The sequence below is a fragment of the Meles meles genome, chromosome 12, assembly GCF_922984935.1.
Source record: "Meles meles chromosome 12, mMelMel3.1 paternal haplotype, whole genome shotgun sequence".
NCBI classification, from domain to species: domain Eukaryota; kingdom Metazoa; phylum Chordata; class Mammalia; order Carnivora; family Mustelidae; genus Meles; species Meles meles.
Window position 1 is genome coordinate 43,307,405 of NC_060077.1, and position 22,067 is coordinate 43,329,471.

At 39.8% G+C, this 22,067-nt stretch overlaps 1 protein-coding gene and 1 pseudogene across 2 annotated transcripts in view; one reads left to right on the forward strand and one right to left on the reverse strand.

Annotated features, from left to right (window-relative positions):
- Positions 1-7,737, reverse strand: part of SMCHD1 (structural maintenance of chromosomes flexible hinge domain containing 1) — a 152,894-nt gene extending 145,157 nt beyond the window's left edge. For both annotated transcript variants that reach the window (XM_046025087.1, XM_046025086.1), the window contains exons 1-2: positions 7,181-7,737; positions 254-329 (exon numbers count right to left, since the gene is read on the reverse strand). In XM_046025087.1, coding sequence (XP_045881043.1) covers positions 254-329; positions 7,181-7,357 — 253 coding nt within the window. In that variant the 5' untranslated portion in view covers positions 7,358-7,737. The remainder of the gene's footprint in view (positions 1-253; positions 330-7,180) is intronic.
- Positions 7,738-9,842: 2,105 nt separating this feature from the next.
- LOC123953884 lies at positions 9,843-15,715 on the forward strand (annotated as a pseudogene).
- Positions 15,716-22,067: the final 6,352 nt, after the last annotated feature.

Here is a 22,067-nt window from a genome sequence, read left to right on the forward strand (position 1 = left end):
TCTCCCCACCTCTGCCCCTCCCCCTACTCGAATACATGTGCTCTCTAAAATAAATAAATAAATCTTTTAAAAAAAAGAAAAAAAAATGACCTCTGCATAAACTGCGCATATATAGTCAGCTTCCTCCTCCATTTGAACAAAGTAACCAAAATTATCAATAGTTTTAGTTACTTATCTGTGTAATGAAATACTTATTGCTCTATGATGTACTAGAACATATTAAATATAAAGGCATCAATTAAGCACTGCTTACCAAAATTATCACAGGTAATTTCTTTCCTACTTGTTGTTGTAATAACAAATTTCTCTTCGGGTGAAATGCCAAGTGTCTATCCAGAATAAGAGGAATAAAATCAATTATTACACAAAGGAAATAAATATGCCATTCAAGTTTATAAGATGAAAATATTGAGAGTATATCATAATCTTGTAACAATTACTGTTTACATAAAAAATCTAAGTTTCAACACTTCAAAACTGAAATTTTACAACTAATCAAAAAATGAGAATTAGAAAAATGAGTTAACATTTTCATTAAAATTTTATATATCTTTAAAATTGGAAGATATACACTCTTTCTAAAATTAAACAACAATGTACAGTTAAGTGAAAAGACCAACTTCTGCTTCAGGTAATGATAGACTAATCTTAGAACAGTCTTACCACCAAAGACAACTAAAAGAAATCTAGACTAATCATACTTGAATCTTCAATAGCTATATTAAACCCTATTGGTTCCTACTGAAACTAATTAAGGCGCCAACTCCTAACTCTAAAAACTAATTGAAGGGAAAGAATAAAGCATTTATCTTGCTTTTTTGTACCAACTATAGTTACAGGTAACCAAATGGCTCTACTTGATGAGGTAAAGCTGTTCTTTAGAGAACTGCAGCTAATAAATATAAGAAGAACGGCAATCAGAATATCACCATCGCTAGATGAACCATCAGCTCAAATTTTATTACGAAGAAATCCAGCTGAACTATCTGAATCCCACTAATATTACCTTAGCATTGTTAAGGGTGGGAGAAATATCCATTTATTACATGCTTCTCGATATAATAGAACATAAAGTACCAGCACCACCTATAAGTATTCTTTGCCTCCATACCTCAAAGAAGTTGAACCTAAACTTTGTTTATAAACCTTTAAAAATAACTTGTTTACAGGATATATGGAGATAAAACAAGTTACACTATAAAAGAGCAGAGACAAATCCAGAATGTGCACTCTTAAAGAAAAACCTACTTGATTTCTTCAAGAAGCCATGTCAGGAAAAATAAGGAGACTGGGGAAAGAGGGTTTTGCTCAAATGCTCTAAATTTTAAAAGAATTCAGATGCATAAAAAACCAGATTCGACATCTGAGGACCCAGTTGGAACCCGGATTTAAATAAACTATTAAAAAAGACATTTTGAAATAGGTATCTGAATATGGATTAAGCTATTAGATGATATTTTAAGATGTTAATTTTGATGGTATGATCACAGAAATGCATGTGAAATAGATAGGACCAAAGTGAACCAGGAACTGGAATATGCTACAAAAGACAAAAATGATGCTTGTGTGGTAAATACTTGGTAACTGTTGAATCTGGATGATGAGTTAATGTGGGCTCACTATACATCTCTACAGATGTTTGAAGCTTTCTATAAGAAAAAATTTGTAATGTAAAATATACTATAATAAATTAGTGGAAGAGAACAGTGGACCCTGAAACAGGTGTGTGTGTGTGTATACATACACACACACACACACACTCACATATGGAGATGAACTTGGCAGACAGGAGGTAACATTATAAATTGGTGGGAAAAGAATAATTTCAATGATAATAAAACAGCTAGTTAACTGCATAAAAATGGTAAAATAAAATCCCCATCTCAACATACACAAAAAGAAATTCCAAGAGAATTAAAGACACTGCATATTAATCCACATTTTAGAGGAAAACATAAGGGAATAATTTTGAGTAGAGTGAAGGATTTCTGAAAATATATAAAAAGTGCAAGCCATAAAGGAAAAAACTAGAAAATATGAAAAGATGCTCATCTTCACTAGTTATTAGAGAAATTAAAATAACTTATCATTCCCATGAGAGTGGCAAAAATTTTAAGTCCTAATAATATAAAGTATAGGCCTCCATATAGGGAAATTGTACCTTATCCACTTTTGAGAAGACTGAAAATCAGTACAACTATATTGAAGAGCAATCTGGTATCCTTTACTAAAAGTTAAGATAATCATCTCCCATGCAATTCCATCCTACAGAAATGAAGCTATGGATATAAACAGATGGAGAATAAAATTGTACTTGTTTAACAAATAAAAACTGTTTTTACAGAACTTCATTAGGGTTTTGTGCACTGAGTCTTCATTTCTTAGCTAGTACTACTTTATTTCTACAGTGTCCCACTTGTTAGATCAGGTGCTCAAGCATCCTGTAAAATAAAATTTGTTCTTATAGTTACTGAAAAAATTATGTACCCAGTTGAATTTTTAAGATCTATGTAAATCTGAAAATTATATATTTATATCTAATTATTCCATATGCTCTTCTCCATTAATCTATTATTCAATTAAGATACTAAGTTATTTTTTTCTTTACGCATAATTCTATATAAAAATTATTTCTTCAATTATAATTTTTCCAAATATTTAGAAGCATTGATATTTGACAAACATAAATTAAATATTTTTAATTATTATGTTTTTGTTCAAGATGGCATACCCTTTTCTCTCTGTATTTTTACTCTAAATTCTATCTTATCAGGCATAAACTAAAGTCTTTCATGTGTTCATGTTAACTTGGTCTTGAAAACAGATATACCTCCTGTCTTTCCCTACACAAAAGCAGGATAACGTTCGATCTGAGCAAGTGTCTTGATTAGGTTTTTTCCATTTTTATATGAACACTTTGGTCCCATCTTTTTCTGGGTTAACTGGTAATGAAGATGGAAGTGCCTTTAATGGGTAAAAAAAATTATCTCCCTTCCATCTCTATAGGTCAGCCTCAAACTACTTGCTGCCCAACTTCTCTCAAAAGCCTATTTTAAGCAAGATCTATAAAGGGCTAACTAAATTATAGTCCATAAAATCTTCAGATACTTGAAAGTTCATCCATGAGTTAAGTCAGAAACTATATACTTCAATGCACTGTTCTGAAACTCTGCAAATTAGCCTTCAATGATTTGTCCTTTGACATTATATCCAATGGTTTTGTCCCTGAATCACTCACAAACAAGGAACACCCATACTGCACTTGAGTGAGAAATCTCTAAAAAAAATATGAGAGGTTACTGGCTAACGCAGCTTGCACTACCCAAAGTAGCACACATATCCTACCTTGCATTAAAGGAAATAAGCAGCAGACTTTGCTATCTTTAGGGATGTTGTCCATTTTACCAGGATTTATAAGGAATCTAGGGAGAAATTTTTCTCAAGTCAAAGCTTTGCTTCACTAGCACTTGGAATGTTTTTATTCTATAGACACTATAGCTTTTCTATAAATTATCTGTCCTTTGTTTTGACCTCTAAGAAACTCAAAGCTGATTTCATGGCTCAGCAATGGTGTAAGATATTTGTAAGGTATTATCAAAGTTTGTTAGCTCTCTTCAAGTTACTATTTTATTCCTTCCTATATCTACTTTTATGTTTCTTCCTTTTCTGGATTTTTTTTTCAAGATTTTATTTTTAAGTAATTTCCATATCCAACATGGGGCTCAAACCCACAACCCCAAGATCAAGAGTCACATGCTCTACAGATTGAACCAGCCAGGTGCCCCTCATCTTCTGGAATTCTTAATATATGTACCCTATGTACAAGTTCTTTTTAAAGGAAGAGAGTGATTCATGTAACTAAACAGTTATAAACCAACTATTAGGTAAGGCTCCTGCCCTCAAGGACCATACCAATTTTTTTTTTTAGTACAATGATATAAGTGCCATGGTAGGTTCACAAGGTATAGTGAAACCATACAAAGGAAAAATTGGGCATTTCCTTAATATGGAGATAGAGGGGAATGTTTACATACTTCCCTTAATGTCTCAATATATCTTAAGAACTAGGCAAATGAATCATCCTCTAATCTTTGAGTCTGCAAGACCACAAGGGTTCAAGTGAGTCAAAAGCTGCTTATCACAGGTCTAAGGGATTCTTCCAGATCTATTCTTTCCTCCTTTTTTTCCCTTTCTTCTTTCTTCCTCTTATTGCTCCCTTCTTCCACAAGGTGAGCGTTCCCCAAATAAGTTTAGGATCCATAATACTTTCTAGCATTACAAACACTTACTGGTTTAAGTTCTAATGAAAAACTTTAATTTAGTGCACTATTTTACCTCCCCCCCCCCCCCACACACACACAAGGAAAATGAAGGCTTTAGTAAATAGTGTGGGCATTGTGGAGGTTTTTTTAATAAAAATAACAAGCATCAGAATCAAACAGACCTCCATTCTAATCCGTTTCACTCCTTAGTATCTGTATAACCCTGGACTTAATTGAATAATTTAATTCAATTGTTCATGTAGGTAATGGAAACAATATTAGTATGGGATTAGGTTATATAATCTAATGATGCTTTAAAAAGTAAATTCTCTGAAAAAAGTTAGCCTTCCTTTTTTTTTTTCACCTACTAGTTCTTCCCTCTCACTTCTAGTCAAATTTAACCTTTGTCTCTTCCAGCAGGAAGAAGCGGGAAGAAGGAAGAAAGAATTAGTCAAAAGAAATAGTCTCCTTGGTTTTCAAATTAAAATACTAAAGGTGGAGCCTGAGTGGCTCAGTGGGTTAAGCCTCTGCCTTCAGCTCAGGTCATGATCTCAGGGTTTTGGGATCAAGCCCCACGTTGGGCTCTCTGCTAGGCGGCAAGCTTGCTTCCCCCCTCTCTCTCTGCCTGCCTCTCTGCCTACTTGTGATCTCTGTCTGTCAAATAATTAAATAAAATCTTAAAAAAAAAAATACTGAAGGACTGGGGCACCTGAGTGGCTCAGTCAGTTAAGCAGCCGATTTCAGCTCAGGTTGTGATCTGAGGGCCTTGGGATTGAGGCCACCTACAGCTCCCTGCTCAGCGAGGAGCCTGCTTCTCCCTTTCCCGCTCCTCCTAAGCTCATTCACGCACTCTTGCTCTCTCTCAATAAATAAATAAGATATTTAAAAATATATATTTAAAGAGTGGAATAAATATATATGTTCCCTATTACAACTTAATTTGAGGCAAAGAGGTATAACAAAGAATATGGGTTCTGGGTTTGAATCCTAATTTGAGACTGTATTATCTGTTTGACTTAAGTGAGTCACCCACCTCCAAAAGTGACTTTCCACTTCTGTAGTAATACTTCCCCTATCTAACAGTGAGACTTCTCATAGGACAGAATTTATTTCTAGATGGAAAGTAAATCAGCACAACCTTTTTGAAAACCAATACCTATCAAGAAAATATCTATCAAGAGCTTAAAAATATTCCTGACCTTGGAGGAAACTTCCAAGAGCCTAAACTAAAGAAAAATAAAAGACATAAAAGACTATTATTCAAAGATGTTTATCATGTCATTACTTAAAATTGGAAGTAAAGTATATGTCGACAAAAAGAAGGGATTTGGTTATGTAAACAGTAGTACTAAACAAACCATTTCAAACTTTGATTAGGAAGACTTGCCTTAAAATAGAAAAATACTAACAATATTAAATGAAAAAACAGCTATAAAAAATTAGGGTAAGAATACAAAGAAATAACCCCAAGTGCTACCAGTAGTTGTAAACTTTACAGCGACGAAAAGGTTTACTTTTCCCCCCTCTGGTTCCATATTTCCTTTAATTTGCAGATCTTTTTAACAACAAAATTAATAAACATAAAGAGTTTCTTTTTGGTATGGTTTTGAATAGATAACATTTATCAAAAATGATGAGCACTCATTCATTTGGTTTTCATATATACATGGGAATCTGCTATATCCAGGCATAGAATGAATTTTTCTCTTCATTAGTTCATTCTAATTTCGACATTTACCGTGTATCAGGCATGGTTCTACAGTTGTGAACAAACCAAGGTCCTAGCTCTCAAGTCCCTTTTATTCTGTGGGTCTCGATTTCAATTATTTCAGCAACTACAGAGTTATGTGTCTAGAACAGTACTAAATCATCAGTCTAATCAATTTAAAACAGTGTTTCACACAGTTCTCTTCCCTGGGAAACTAAGTGTTCTCTGTAGCTTAAAAAGAACTTCATGTGGTTAAGGTTGCAGAGAACTATATCCCTCCTTTAAAGCTCAGGCACCTCCTCCACCTCCTACCTATAAAATTCTTCACAGTTTAAAGTAGCTTTTCCTACGTAGTCATTAATTTTTAAAGCAAACTAATACAGTGTAGATACATATATCACGAATATATATATATATATCCATTCACACACACATATATATATCTCACCCATACATATACACACTCAGGCATACACACCCTTCTTTGGTGTTCCACAACTGCCCACAGGCACCTTTCAAATTAGTTCTAAAACTCTCAAGGACTAGGGCTCAGAAAACCAGAATGGCAGCTTCCACCTGCGAAGCTAACTGGGACAAGTGTTTTCACTACGGAAGGACCCTGCCAGGGCGGGCCCATAAACCTCCTTGACAGGACAACCAGGGAAATTATGGTATCACTGAATGCACCTGAGGTCAATCGACTCAGGAATTTCAGAACTCTGAACTATCGCCACACTCCTAGCAAACAGGTTCTAACTCTGCGCTCGTGTGTGTATATATATATATATATATATATATATTTATTTATTTTTTTTTTTTTTAAGTTCCAAACGAAGAGACACAAGTGCCTATCCCTACTGGAAGATAAGTTTAGAGTACTAAGGCCTTAGAGTACTAAGGTCGCCACGGGCCAATTAAACCCGACGTAAGAAATCCCGGGCAGCGAGAACCACCCCCACCCCGACCCCGTAAAAGGGCTGGGGGAGGCCCACGGAGATGCTGGCTCTGCACTCCCAGGCCGGGGCTGGGACCGGACCAAGGCTTCCAGCCTCCGGGCCATAGGCATGGCGGGCACCCGGGAGAGAGAAGCCAAGGCCGCAGAACTAGGGCCAGGTGACAGGTTTATTGCCCTTGGTGAGCAACTTGAGTGTCTCGTCACCCTCCCAACCCAAACTCTACCCGCGCATCCCTCCTTGGCCCCTTCGCGTACCTGACACACAGAGGCGCGGAACCTTGCGTAGTCCGAGCGCTCCTCAACCTGCAGCACCCGGTCCCCGAGCTCGGACTCCTTATCGCGCCGGTCAAACAAGTACACTGTCCTGCAGCCGTCGCCTCCGCCGTCCTCTCCGGTCCCCACCGAGGGCCCGCCGCCGCCCGCCGCTGCCATATTGGGGGAGAGGAGAAAAAACAGCGCCGGCGTCCACCGCGGCCGCGCTCAGGGCCGAGGTGCAGACTCCGCGCGGCGCTCTCAGCTCCAGCCCCCGGGGCGGTGCGAGGCCTCTAGCCCGGCGCGCTGCAGCTCCTCCCTCAGCGGCGGAGGCGGCGGCCGAACAGCGGCTGGCGCGAGGATCACCCGGGAACCGATTCAAACGAGCTCCTGCTAGTTCCCACGTCACTTCCGCGGCCCGTCGCTCCGGGGGAGAAGGGGGCGCGCAGCGCGCTCCCCGTAGGGCCGAGACCCGCGCCCTCCGCCTTCCACACGAAGCTCGCAGCTCGAACCCGGACCAGGGCCGCCGCTGGGGGTTGTGGCGCAGGAGGAAGAGCAGTCCGCGGCGCTGAGAAGGCGGGGCGAATCCGGCAGGCCGCGCGGGAGAGGCGGGGCTTCAGCGCCCGCCGCCAAGGGCCCGCCCCTTTCGTCCTCGAGAAGTTGCGAGGGAAGCGCGGTTGCTTTGGGCGCCTGCGCTCTTGGGGGGGGGGAGACCGAAAGTCTAGGAAGGAGGGCTAGTACCAAGACCCGCAGCGGGGGTCTTCGGAGTGGTTGTTCTGTGCCGGCCGAGAGAGGGTCCCGGTACCTTCCAGCCTCAACGTCACCCCCGACCGAATCTGCCTGGCCTCGAGCTCCCGGCGCCGCAGCGGTGCTGTCCAGACCAGGGATGCTGCCCTTGCCCCTGGGTCGCGGGAATGCCGCGGCGGGAAGCGTCAGGCCGCCGGGCCTCTGGGGGGAATTTCCTCCGTAGCGAGCACATGTTTTCCCACGAGGAGAAGACAGACACCCTGCGCCTCCTCTTCCACCTCATTTGCTAGTGATTTTATGTGGGCTCCGATGTGGGCCACTAGACAAAGCTTGTCCCAGAGAACGACCGAACCGAGATGCTGTGACGTCACTGCGGCCTCCCTCAGGGCGCCTCCGAGGGTCCTGAAGTGTCTCCGTGTCTAACACTTCCCACTGCACTGACCTTACCTCCACCGCTGTTGTCATGCTGCTAAAAAACTGGGAATTAGAAGATTAGGTTGGGAATTAGAAGATTAAATTAGATGATTTTAACAAAATACTTGAAATACAGTGTGCTCTTTCGGTAAAAGCCTTTACTGCGCTTCATTAAATATCCTTACCATGGGCGTATAGTGCCCTAACTCAACAAATAAAATTGTCATTGTTGGAATGTCGTTTAGTCATTTACTTAACATTTCTTTAAAATATCTAGTGAATATTTTGTACTGGAGAGTGACATGTAAATTCGCTAAGTCCACGGTAGCCAATTGAGGGGTTTTTCGATTCTCCAAAAGTTTGGGTAATTTTTTAGTACATATTCTGTTTTACTAGGTTTGAAAAGACCTTCATGGTTAATTGTATAGACCGATTCTTATTATAGGTGTATGTTAGAAACTTAGATTTGCTTGTCCTTATAAAGTTGTTCCAGAAACTTGGGGGACAGGAGTGGCTAGACATGTATGATGTTCAAGGTAGAATACAGTAGGAACAAGAGTGTGAAGGCATGTATGTCTGCGGAACATAACGGGCTGGAAGTGGGGGAAATGGAGCAGTAGGTGGTAAAGGATAAAACTGATAAGAGTCAAGTTGTGGCCAAATGCCGTTCATGTTCCTGAAGGGAGAAGAAGCCAAAGGCAAAGCAAAGTAACCTCCAGTTCTTAATGGGATTGATTTGATGTCTCGTGTTTTACTGCTCAAATTCGTGTGACCTTTTCCTTCTATCCCATTATGTAATAGTCTTTGATTTAAATGGCTCAAGAAAAGTACAAATTGGATAAAATTCTTAGTTAATGGCTAAAAGGAATTGCCTTACTATTTCATCAAATTGAGAGCAGGTCCAGTTCATCATCAGGGCAATTTCTCATTTCTCTGTACAGTAATTCCAAATTGTAGATAGGTGCATACAAACAGAATACTCTTCATATCTTTAGAAGAGATTTCAAGATAATTACCAGGAGGAAAGATAGAAAACTGCCATAGAAGTGTACTACAATATCATGGGCAACTATTAGTGGAGCATTAATAGTATCTTCTTAGAGGTCAAGCCTGAATCAGTCTTTTGTGCCAGTATGGCAACCTGAACAGCTTCAGAACTATTTGCCAGTCACTTGTTCTCAGAAAGAAACTCTTCAAATAGCTTTTTCAAGAAAGAAAGATGAATTCTTTCTTTATTCTATTTGAAAAAACTTTGAAATTACCCAGTACCACAACTAGTTCTCTTCAATTGACTCGATTTTTATTTTCGTTAGCCACCTTAAAGTATGGAGTGTAAGTGTCCCTGTATCAGTTATCTATTGTGCATAACAACCTATCCCAAAAACTAAATGGCCACTTGCGCAGCTCTCCATGGCCGTCTTCCTGGAATGTGGCCCCCCAAATCTGAAATGTCTCAAACCCAGACTAAGCTGCTGGGAGGGAGTGAGTAACATAATTCTTCAACTCCACAATTAAAAATGGCCTCCAATAAAGCTACATTCCAAAAAATTGGGAAAGAAACAGATATAAGAGTTGAAAAGCCTGAAGATTTGGTGGTAGAAAAAGCACTGTACCAATATGTAAAGAATGGGAAGGGTAAGTACTTCCTTAAATGGAAGAGATTTACGAATTCTGATAATACTTAAAAATCTGAAGAAATTTAGATCATCCAGAGTTAAACAAACTATTTCTTAATCCTGAAAAAGCCATTAATGAAAAAGATAGGACAAAAAGAAAATCTTTATTTGACGGTGAATCTGATGACAGCAGATCAAAGAAGAAAAGAGATGTTGCTGACAAGCCAAGACATTTGCCTGTGGTCTTTGTCTTGAACAAATAGTGTCATAGACAGCAGCGGAGAATTAATCTTCTCATGAAACAGAGAGATGCAGATGGGACAGACTTGGTGCTGGCAAAAAGAGGCAAACATGAAGTGTCCTCAAATTGTAACTGCTCTTTATAAAGAGAGAGACAAACTTTGCATTCTTGTCAGAAGATGCTCAATAATCATTCGTATTCTCATACACACACACACACACACACACACACACACACACACACACACGGCTTGGTTCTATGACTTATTCATGTGAATAACTATATTCTAATGAAAATCAAATTTAATTTGTTTATTTGGAGTAGTATCAAAGGAATTGTTGGGTTTTTAAAAGATTTTATTTATTCGATAGATTGAGACACTTTGAGGGAACACAGGCAGGGGGAGTGGGAGGAGGAGAAGCAGGTTTCCTGCCCAGTGGGAGGCTCAGTGCGGGGCTGGAGGACGCTGGGCTCAATCCCAGGACCTCATAACCTGAGCTGAAGGCAGACGCTTAATGACTGAGCCACCCAGATGCCCGTGTTGGATTGTTTTTGTTTTTTGCATCAATAGCACTAGTTACTGTGGACGAATAAAAACTTACTGTAGTTGCTTCATTTAACAGAAAAGAACATATGATACCATGGTAGATTATTCTCTGTCTCTTACTAAAGAGGAGTTTTCAAAGTGTTAGAAAAAATTTCCACAGTCATAACTCAATCATAACCCTTAATGGCCAAAGACCATCCGAGGCTTTTTGTTTGTTTATTTATACAAGTGTAAATGATTGTTGTTGGGTTTTTATTTTTGTTTTACATTCACAAAAACAAAAATGGCATTTCACAATCATGGGTAAGTCCCTGTTGTTACTGGGGTGCCCTCTTTCTGAACAAAGCAAGAAATAGATTACCTCAAGGGAAATTGAAAATTTTCCTGGAGTTGTAAACCTTCAAGCAAATAATGATTCTATAATTAATTGGGTAATTTAAATAAAAACTAAATTGGGCAATATAAAGTAGGCTTATCATAATTCCTATCTATATTTATAATCATATTAGTGCAAAACTCTCTGGAAGGAAAAATTCTACCACTCCCAATAACCTCTCCACTCAGAGGAGAAGGCTACAAATAATGCTGTGTTTTAATAAGCCAAACAAGGCTTAGTTAAATGAGCATTCAAAGTTCTTCCTAGAGTATTATACTAAGCAAATAAGTCAAACAGAAATAGACAATTATCATATGATCTCACTGATGTGAGGAATTTGAGAAAGAAGACAGAGGATCATAGGGGAAGGGAAGGAAAAAATGAAACAAAATGAAACCAGAGAGGGAGACAAACCATAAGAGACTCTTAATCTCAGGAAACTGAGGTTTGCTGGAGGGGAGGAAGGTGGGAGGGATGAAGTGGCTGGGTGATGGACATTGGGCAGGGTATATGCTATGGTGAGTGCTGTGAATTGTGTAAGACTGATGAATCACAGACCTGTACCCCTGAAACAAATAATACATTATATGTTAATTTTAAAAAAGATTTTAAAAAGTTCCTCCTAGAGAACCATTCCTTTACAAAAGGTTGAAATCCTTCTGTATACTGACTAAAAGATCATGATTTGTGGAAACCAGACAGATGATTAGAAATGTTGCTGTTTCAGACCTACTAGCACAAATAAGCAAACAAACTTTTGTAATTTAAACTATTGATTTGTGTATTTTTTTCTTTACCCAATCCCTTCCTTACATGCAGGCTCAGTTTTTTCAATATTTGTGTTAATGATTCAGTGGAAGTTTGAAAAAACAGTAACTTTATAGTAGTCCGAATGTCATCCAACTGTGTATTACTTACTTTATTGTGAATATTGGTGAACAATGGTCAGTGAGTAGTTTTCCATTTCAAAAAACTTAGTGGCTTCGAACAGAAGCCATGCATTTGCTCATGATTCTGAAATTTGGGCTGAATTTTGAATATGGGCAGTTCGGCTAGTCTCACTTAAGGTCATGTATACAGCAGCGGTCACCGGGCAGCTTGAGTGGGGCTGACTGGTCCATGATGGTCTCATTCACATGGCTGGCAGCTGAGGCTGTTGAGAACTGAAGGTCTGTTCTCCCCTATTAGCTATCTCTAGTAGGATATCTTGGCTTTCTTACTTGGTTGTCACAGAATTTCAAAAGAAATAGTTCTAAAGTGCAAGTGACTGCACTTGCATTACCTTTGCTGATGTCATTGGTCAAAGCTTGTACACAGCCGAACTCCTGGGTGGCCCCCACAATAGAGGGAAGCTGATGGAAATCCCTGCTGATGGGGGGGGGGCGGTTAGTGCTATTCTCTGTGTACTGTGACAGTTTGATAAAATATTACAGATCAAGGATAGTTGCCAGAAAGAAGTTGTGTGGGTATGGAATACAGGCTTGTTAGGATTTGTTGATGAAGTCAAATTCTCCTCAAATAACAATTCCTAGAAAACAAAGAGAAAGGGGTCACCTGGGTGGCTCAGTTGATTAAGCGTCTGCTTTCAGCTTGGGTCATGATCCTGGGATCCTGGGATCGAGCCCCCCATCTGGCTCCCTGTTGAGTGGGGAGTCTGCTTCTCCCTCAACTACTGCTTGTACTCTCTCTCTCTCAAATAAGTAAATGCAACCTTAAAACAAAAAAAAAAAAAAAAGAAAGAAAGAAAGAAAGAAAGAAAGAAAGAAAGAAAGAAAGAAAAGAAAGAGGAAGGGGGATGTGGGGATGTGGGGGTGGACATTAAGGAGGGCACATGATGTAATGAGCATTGGGTATTATATAAGACTAATGAACTCTACCTCTGAAACTCAAGATACACTATATGTTAATTGAATTTAAATTTAAAGAAAAGAAAAAGCAAGGAAAGTGAGTTTTTGATATTCCTATCTTCTAAAAAAATATATATATTTTTTTAAGCGAGAGAGCACACGTGAGTGCGGGGGCAAGGCAGGGGGCAGCTGTGGGAAGGGCAGAGGGAGAGGGAAAGAACCTTAAACAAGTTCCACACCCAGCTCAGAGCCCGAGGTGGGGCTCGATCTCATGACCCTGAGATCATGACCTGAGCCGAAATCAAGAGTTGGACACTTCACCTGAGCCACCTAGGCACCACTCAAAAAAAAAAAATTTTTTTTTTAAGATTTTATTTATTTATTTAACAGAAATCACAAGTAGGCAGAGAGGCAGGGTCGGGGGTGGGGGGTGGCAGGAAGGGAGGGGAAGCAGGTTCCCTGCTGAGCAGAGAGCCCAGAATGCGAATGCGGGACTGGATCCCAGAGTCCTGGGATCATGACCTGAGCCAAAGGCAGAGGCTTTAACCCACCGAGTCACCCAGGCGCCAGGAAAGGTGAGGACAATATTAGTGATCTGAGTTCAGACTTTGCTAGCTAAAAACACTTACTGTAATACAGTTTATGACTCTAAGCCCCAATCTACCAGTCTGGTAGAAAACACCTTGGGTTTCCTTTTGTTGCCAGTTTTAAGAAGTCCTACATTCTGAGCAGTGGGGAGAGAAGCTCATCCTTGTCAACACGGCCTCTTTAGGTCTGGTGGCTTCCTGTTGCTTTTGCGCCACCTGGGACATGGGAATCACTGACATGGCCTCTCTTGATTCTGTCTGCTTGGATGTACTATACAGCTACTTAGGAGAGTTGGGAGTACCATTTCATCTTACCAACCCAGAGGGAATCTCTTTTTTTAATTTTAATCCATCTCTCTTATCTTTCTTCAAGGTACTCCATCAATCAATGCCTATAAGTCTTTCACTCATTTTATCCCCTCTCCAAAACCACCTGCATTCTTCTAAGAGCTTAGGCTTTTAGAAAAAAAAGTTCCCAGGAGGAAAGTATGTTTTCTACTCTGTACTTTGTTTCAGTGATCTATTGCTACATAATCAATTGCCTTAAAACCTAGTAGCTTAAAACAATAATCTTTTTCTTTATTTGTTTGTGATTCTGCAATTTTGGCAAGGCTTGGTGGAACCAGATTTCTCTGCTCCTCGTGCTATCAACTTGGGCAGTGCTTAGAGGAGTCACTTCCAGGATGCCTTACTCATGATGCTGGTAAATTGGTGCTGGTTGTTGGCTGAGAGCTCTACACGGGTTGTTGACTAGGGCCCTCAGGTCTCTTTTCAACCTTCCTCTTGGCTTGTTTGAGATTCTCACAGAGGTGGTCTCAGGGTAGTCAGACTAGTGGCTGACTCCCCCTAGAGCACAAACATGGGAGCTTGCAGAATTTCTTAAGGTTTAGGACTAGAAAGGTATTCGATTGGTTAAAGTAGGTCAGAGGGCCATCCTAGATTAGAGGCAAGGGACTATACCACAGGCAAGAATATGGGAGAAATGTATCATTGGGAGCCACCAAAGTAATAATCTGTGACAAAGTTCTCTTGGGGCAAAAAAACACAGAGCCTGCTATTTTTCGAATGAGGGTAGGGAGTTGGTGGAGTTGGTTAAGGGAAAATCAAAGAAAGAAAAATCATGTTAAAATATGTTAATATCTCAGGGGCGCCTGGGTGGCTCAGTGGATTAAGCCACTGCCTTGGGCTCAGGTCATGATCTCAGGGTCCTGGGATCGAGCCCTGCATCGGGCTCTCTGCTCCGCAGGGAGCCTGCTTCCGCCTCTCTCTCTGCCTGCCTCTCTGCCTACTTGTGATCTCTCTCTCTGTCAAATGAATAAATAAAATCTTTAAAAAAAATTTAAAAAATATGTTAATATCTCAGAATATATCTCTAGCCATATAGGCCTTTCTATATTATATATTTATATATTCTATATTTATATATAGATATATATTTTTATATATAGATATATATAGATATTTATATATAGTTATATATAATATAATACATATATGTATTTACAATATATGTATTATATGTATTTATTATATATTTATATATTATATTATATATTTATATATACTATATATTTATATATTTTATTTATTTATATTTATATTATATATTTATATATTATATATTATATATATATTTATATATTAGCTTTAATTTCCATGTCGTTTAAGAAACTAACTTTGAATGAAACACCTTTCAATTTTTAAATTAATTGTTTGAGGGGCACCTGGGTGGCTCAGTGGGTTAAAGCCTCTGCCTTCAGCTCAGGTCATGATCTCAGGGTCCTGGGATCGAGCCCCGCATCGGGCAGCAGGGAGCCTGCTTCCCCTTCTCTCTCTGCCTGCCTCTCTGCCTACTTGTGATCTGTCTGTCAAATACATAAATAAAATCTTTAAAAAAAAATAAATTAACTGTTTGATTGTGTTTTTACCTTTTGGTAACAACACACTGAGTATTTTTTCCTTCACGAAATCCATGCATTTGGCCAGGACCACGGGGCCAGCACCACCCCAGCCAGGGCCTCGAAGCCTCACAGCCCTGCTTATGGCCCACCCGCCCCAGCACCTGGTTGGCTCTGCTGGTGTGAGGAGGACACCATGGCTGGAGAGGCTTTAAGACTGGATGAATTTATCCAGCAGAAAAAGATTCCTGAAGAAGCAAACTGACTTCCAGCACTTCCAGTGCTGACTACCAGCACTGCAGCATTTTAGAAACCCAGGAATCATGTTTGAAGCTGAATGAACCTTCTCACATCTTGCCTAGAAGAGAAGAGTATCAGGAAAAGCTAGCAGCTGAAGAAAGAGCTAGTAGTAAAGAAGAAAGGTATAAGAACACAAGCAGACATGGGAGGGCTCCAGTGAATGAGGATTCAGATTTGGAAGGACTCATTCATTCATTCATTCATTCATTCATTCTGTCCTCAAGTATTTATCATGGCTCCTTCCATCATGCTTAGGGAGGAAACAGACATGTTTTGCCTCTCCTCGATACAGCTATGGGCTTTATATAAACTATCTTATTTAGTTGTTGCACCAACCTTGTACCTTAATCATTTTATAGATTAAGAACCTGGAACTCAAAATATGTTAGCAAATATGCCCAAAACTCATACCCAGACTGGTGCAAAAGCTACTTGTTCTTCCAATTATTCTTTTTTTTTTAAAGATTTTATTTATTTATTTGACACAGAGAGATCACAAGTAAGCAGAGAGGCAGGCAGAGAGAGAGAGGAGGAAGCAGGGTCCCTGCGGAGCAGAGAGCCCGATGCGGGGCTCGATCCCAGGACCCTGAGATCATGACCTGAGCCGAAGGCGGCGGCTTAATCCACTGAGCCACCCAGGCGCCCCGCAATTATTCTTTATCAAGGGGAGGTAGGGAAGCTTTGTCACCAATAAGAAATTCCCCATCTCTATCAGCAATACCAGTCAGCTTTTCTTTTTTTTTTTAAGATTGTATTTATTTATTTATTTGACAGACAGAGGTTACAAGTAGTCAAGAGAGGCAGGGAGGGAGAGAGAGGAGGAAGCAGAGGACCTGTGGAGCAGAGGGCCTGATGTGGGGCTTGATCCCAGGATCCTGGGGATCAGGACCTGAGCTGAAAGCAGAGGCTTTAACCCACTGAGCCATCCAGGCGCCCCACCAGTCAGCTTTTGTTGCTGTAAAAACATTCCAAAACTATCAATGATTTTTCTTGATAACATTTTTTGATGTGTAATTAACATACAGTATTATATTAGTTTCAGGAGTACAATACAATAACTCAACAATTCTGTACCTTTCTCAGTGCTCCTCAAGATAAGTGTACTCCTAATCCCCCTCATCTATTTCTTCCATCCCCGCACCCACATGTTGCAACAGTTTATTCTCTGTATTTGAGTCTGGGTTTCCTTTGTCTCTTTTTCCTTTGTTCACTTATTTTGTTTTTTAATATTCCACATATGAGTGAAATCATATGGTACTTATCTTTCTCAGTCTGACTGTTTCACTTAGCATTGAATTCTCTGGGTCCCTCCATGTTGTCCCAAATGGCAAGATTTCATTTTTTTATGGCTGAATAATATGTCATCGTGTGTGTGTGTGTGTGTGTGTGTGTACACGCATACATATCACATCTTCTTTATTCATCTATCAGTGGACACTTAGGTTGCTTTCATATCTTGGCTCTTGTAAATAATGCTGCAATAAACATATGGTGGATACAAAAAATCCATGTAGTTGAGTATTTTCTTCATATATGAAATATGTTACTTAGCATCGTAAACTAACAGTACCTCTACAAAGACTTACATGTTCCCAATCTATGTCTACATTTTTACATTTACATTATGAGAAACTTCATACATCCAAAGAATATATATAATCTAACTGTTAAAAGACAAAGATATATGTAGCTGTTACAGGATTTCTTTTCCTTTGGTGCCCAGAGTTCTTGGTTATGCTGCTTTGAAGAATAAAGAGGTAGACCAGACAGAGTGATGGGCAGCAAAGCAAGTTTTATTGAGCTACGGTGAAGTTATTGATTGATAGTACAAAGCGCTCGAAGAGGGTTGCCACCAGGGTAGCACCACTTAGGGGTGTTTATGGGTTTGCTAGAGAGCTGTTTTAATTTGATTAATGCACCATGAGTCGGTCACCCCATCAGGTTTTTGTCATCTACCTATCATGTGGGAAAGGGTGGAGGGCTCTTTTCAGGCTGGTATAAAATCCTGTTCCGGGCAGTTTCCTCTTAGGGCAGGGGGTTCCTTGTCCCTGCCTGCCTGCCTTCCATCTGTTCTTCATCATAGCCACCACCTAACTTAAGAAAAAGAGCATTCCTAATATTCTGAAGGCCCAGTATGCCCCTCTCAAAATAGCATCTCTTTACAACTGAAGTATTCTCCATCCTGAAATGTGTAGGCATCCTTTTTCCTTTTGTTTACAATAGATTATTTAGTTTTTGAAAGATTTTGAATTTTATATAGTGTTAGGGACAAACAACACATTCCTGCTGGGTGTCTCCTCCATTCTCAATATTCTACTACAACTTACTTCATTTCTGACATGAGATGCATGAGTTTTCCACACATCAATCAATTTTGCGACACCAGCTGGGCACCCTACAGTTTATTAGATCCCACAGGTTAAGGGTTCAGTCCTATAGGACTGTCCCCTTGCCACATTTCAGACGCTCAATCACAAGCCCAGGCTATTATCTGTGCTTCTTTCTGACCCAATGGCTATTAATCGGAGGTTCCCACCACCCTCTCCCTGGGTTCAATTAATTTGTTAGAGCAACTCACAGAACTCAGGAAAACATTTACTTAGCAGATTACAGGTTTATCATAAAAGAATATAATTCAGGAAGAGGTGGGTGGAAGAGATGCCTAGTGTGAGGCATGGGGGAATGGACTTGGAACTTCCTTCCATCCTCTCTCTGGGCTCTCCACTATTCCAGAACCCCTGTGTGTTCAACAACCCAGAAGCTCTCCAAACCCTATCCCTTTGGGTTTTTGTGGAGGCTTCATTACATAGGCATGATTGATTAAATCATTGGCCATTGGTGACTGATTCAACCTCTAGTTCATCTCCCTTTCTAGGAGGTGGGCTGGTGAGGTGGGTGGGACTGAAAGTTCCCCTACTTTTCGTTGTTTCCACTGGCAATGAGCTCCCATCCTTAAGGACTTTCTAAAAATCTAAAAATCCTATCACCCAAAAAAAAAAAATAAAATGTTTTTTTTAAATCCCCTCATTAACTCAGATGTATTTGAAAGGGGATTGTTAAAAAAAACAAAAGACACTTTTATCAGTCTTCTCACTTAAGAAATTCCAAGGATTTTAAGGCTATGTGTCAGGAACAGCAAGACCAAATATACATTTCATATTATAAGTCAGAGTTATCATATATACATTTATGTATTCTTCTGCAACTATTTTTTTTGCTCAAATATTTCTGAGATTCATTCACGATGAATGTAGCTGTGGTTCATTTTTTTTTTTACTGCTATATGGTATTTCTTGATATAAATATACCATAATTTTTTCATTCTACTTTCAATGGACATTTAATCAATTATTTATTAATTATTATTAATTTTTGGTGTTGGTGGCCCATTCAGTGTGGACACTCAAGGCCTGGGCAGAGTGGGGAGTGCTGAGGAATTGAGCAGGCAGGCATGGTAAGGAGGGGTTGCATGCTCAGACCTGACCCCATGAAGGGATGCCAGGTGGTGGGGGCAGACCCAGGCACAAGGCGGGCCCAGGCAGGCAAACCAACCAGAAGACCTGTAGGTCAGCCTTTGAGAAGGTATCTAAGCCAGGTGATGAGTGCCCAGGCCAGAGCATAGCCCTGGGAGGCAGATTTGGGGTGGGTTGGGGGCTCCCACAGCCTATTCGATGGCATTGCTAGCAACATCCCCCAGCTGCTACTAGCAGTTCAAGACTAGTTGGATTCAAGCAGCTCGCAGAGCCAGGTGTGGAGGTGGTCATTCTTCTCCTCTAGGTAGTCCAGACAGGAGCGGATCTGGTCCAACACAGAGCTGATGGTAGTATACACTGCTTCCCTGGAGCTGTCGCCCCACCTTCTGTTCCCACCTCCACAGGCGTGTCCAGGTCCCCATTGGGGCCCATATTGTGACATCCAGAACCACTGGAGCCACGAGAGATGGAATGCAGTAACCATGGAACCACTAGCCAGTGCCAGGCAGAAGGTGGACTCAGTGGACTTTTTTTTTTTTTAAGATTTTGTTTATTTATTGAGAGAGAGAGCGCAAGCAGAGGGAGCAGGAGAAGCAGGCTCCTCATTGGGCAGGGAGGTGGTGGAGGCATTCAATCTCAGGACCCTGGTATCATGACCCTAGTGAAGGCAGAGGCTTAACTGACTGAGCCACCCAGGCACCCCTTAATGGACATTTTAATTATTTCCAGGATTTGGGTTTCTTGTTTGTTTTTGTTTTTTAAAAAGGCAGACTTCTAAGAATATTTGTGTGTTATATTCTGGTGTTCTTATGCAATAGAAATATTACATACAACATATATCAAGTGTCAGGGATTACATGTACTTATAAATTTACCAGATAATGCCAATTTTTTCTCCCCAGCACTATAGAAGAGTTCCTGCTGTTCCCTTTCCTTGTCAACACTTAGGAGTGTTTTTTACTTTAAAAAAATTTTTATCAAGGGGTGCCTGGGTGGCTCAGTGGGTTAAGCCTCTGCCTTTGGCTCAGGTCATGATCTCAGGGTCCTGGGACCAAGTCCTGCATCGGGCTTTCTGCTTGGCAGGGAGCCTCCTCTCTCTCTCTACTTGTGATCTCTCTCTGTCAAATAAATAAACAAGTTTATCAGTCTGGTGAATGTGAATAGTATATCATTTTGGTTGTAATTTGCATTCCCCTCCCTATAAATGAGACTGAGCATCTTTCCATATGCATATTCCTTAATTGTGTTTTCTTTTCTGTGAAATGCCTCTTCTTGCTGTGCATTCATTTTTCTATGGGTTTGAATTTCCTGTTGATTTTTAGGGGTTTTCTCTACATAGTGACTACTAAACCTTGGCTGGTTTAGTATAAATCTTATTGACTTATTAATAATGTAGTAACTTACTAATAAATTATTAACTTATTATTAATAATTAATAAATTATTAACTTATTAAAGGTCTTATTAACATCTTTCTTCTGTTTGTGGCTTGTATTTTCCCTTCTTTGGGAGATCTTTTAATGAACAGTAGTATTTAATATGATTGAATTTATTATTTCCTTTATGGTTAGTGCTTTCTGGTCTCCTTTTTAAAAATCCCTCTACTTCCGGGCACCTGGGTGGCTCAGTGGGTTAAAGCCTCTGCCTTCTGCTCAGGTCAGGATCCCAGGGTCCTGGGATTGAGCCCTACATCAGGCTCTCTGCTCAGCAGGGAGCCTGCTTCCCTCTCTCTCTCTCTGCCTGCCTCTCTGCCTACTTGTGATCTCTGTCTGTCAAATAAATAAATAAAATCTTTTTAAAAAAATTCCTCTACTTCCAATGCTTTCTCAAATTTTATTCTTAAAGTTTAAATGTTTTCCATTAAGAGTTTTTCTTCTCTAATTTGTATGGAGTTGCTTTGTATCATACTGACAAAGGAACCTATGTCATTCTTTTTTAATGAATAATCGAGCATCATTTATTGAGCAGTGAGCCTATCTTTTCCTTGCTACGTCCCATATAACTGAATGCATTCTTCCGTTCCCAGGTTTTCTAGCATGTTGTATTGGTTATTTTTTTCCTCTCAAGTAATATTGCACTGCCTTAATAATCTAGCTTTATAGTGTTTTGTAATCCTATAGGGCAAACCACCTAATCTTTAGGTGTCATGGAGTTGGTTCTTAAGTATCACCGAAAGAGTGATGATTTCTTCCTCTTTTTGCTTAGTATTTTCTCACATAAGAGACACTTGAAGGATGCTTGGGTGGCTCACTCAGTTAAGTGTCTGCCTTCAGCTCTGGTCATAATCTCAGGGTCTTGGGATGGAGTCCACATCAGGCTCCTTGCTCAGCAGGGAGCCTGCATCTCCCTCTGCCTGTCGCTCCCCCTGTTTGTGCTTCTGTCAAATAAATAAATAAAATCTTAAAAGAGAGAGAGAGAGAGAGACTTGACACTGTATTCAACTGCCATTTCTACAGTAACAAAACCCATAGTTTAATAAGTACTGTATAAGCTTTTAAAATTGACTGGTATTACTTACTACTAAAGACTTAGCTGTGCTCAGAAAACTGTTATCTTCCTCCACATCAAGCTCATTATGAGATTCCCCCAAATCCTTTTTCATATTGTTCTTAACTACCCTGTGCTTTCTGATTCAATTACAGCACAGACAAGTTTACCTAACAACACAGAAGGAACAAATTTTCTAATCACTCACTGCTTATACAGATTTTTTTTTCCTTCCTGGATTTTCATGATTTCTACCCAACTGAAATAAATTTGTATATTATTTTGTATACAAGTATAAATTTCTATATTAACTTGCATGTGGCAAACTTTTTTAAAAAACAATTTTATTTATTTATTT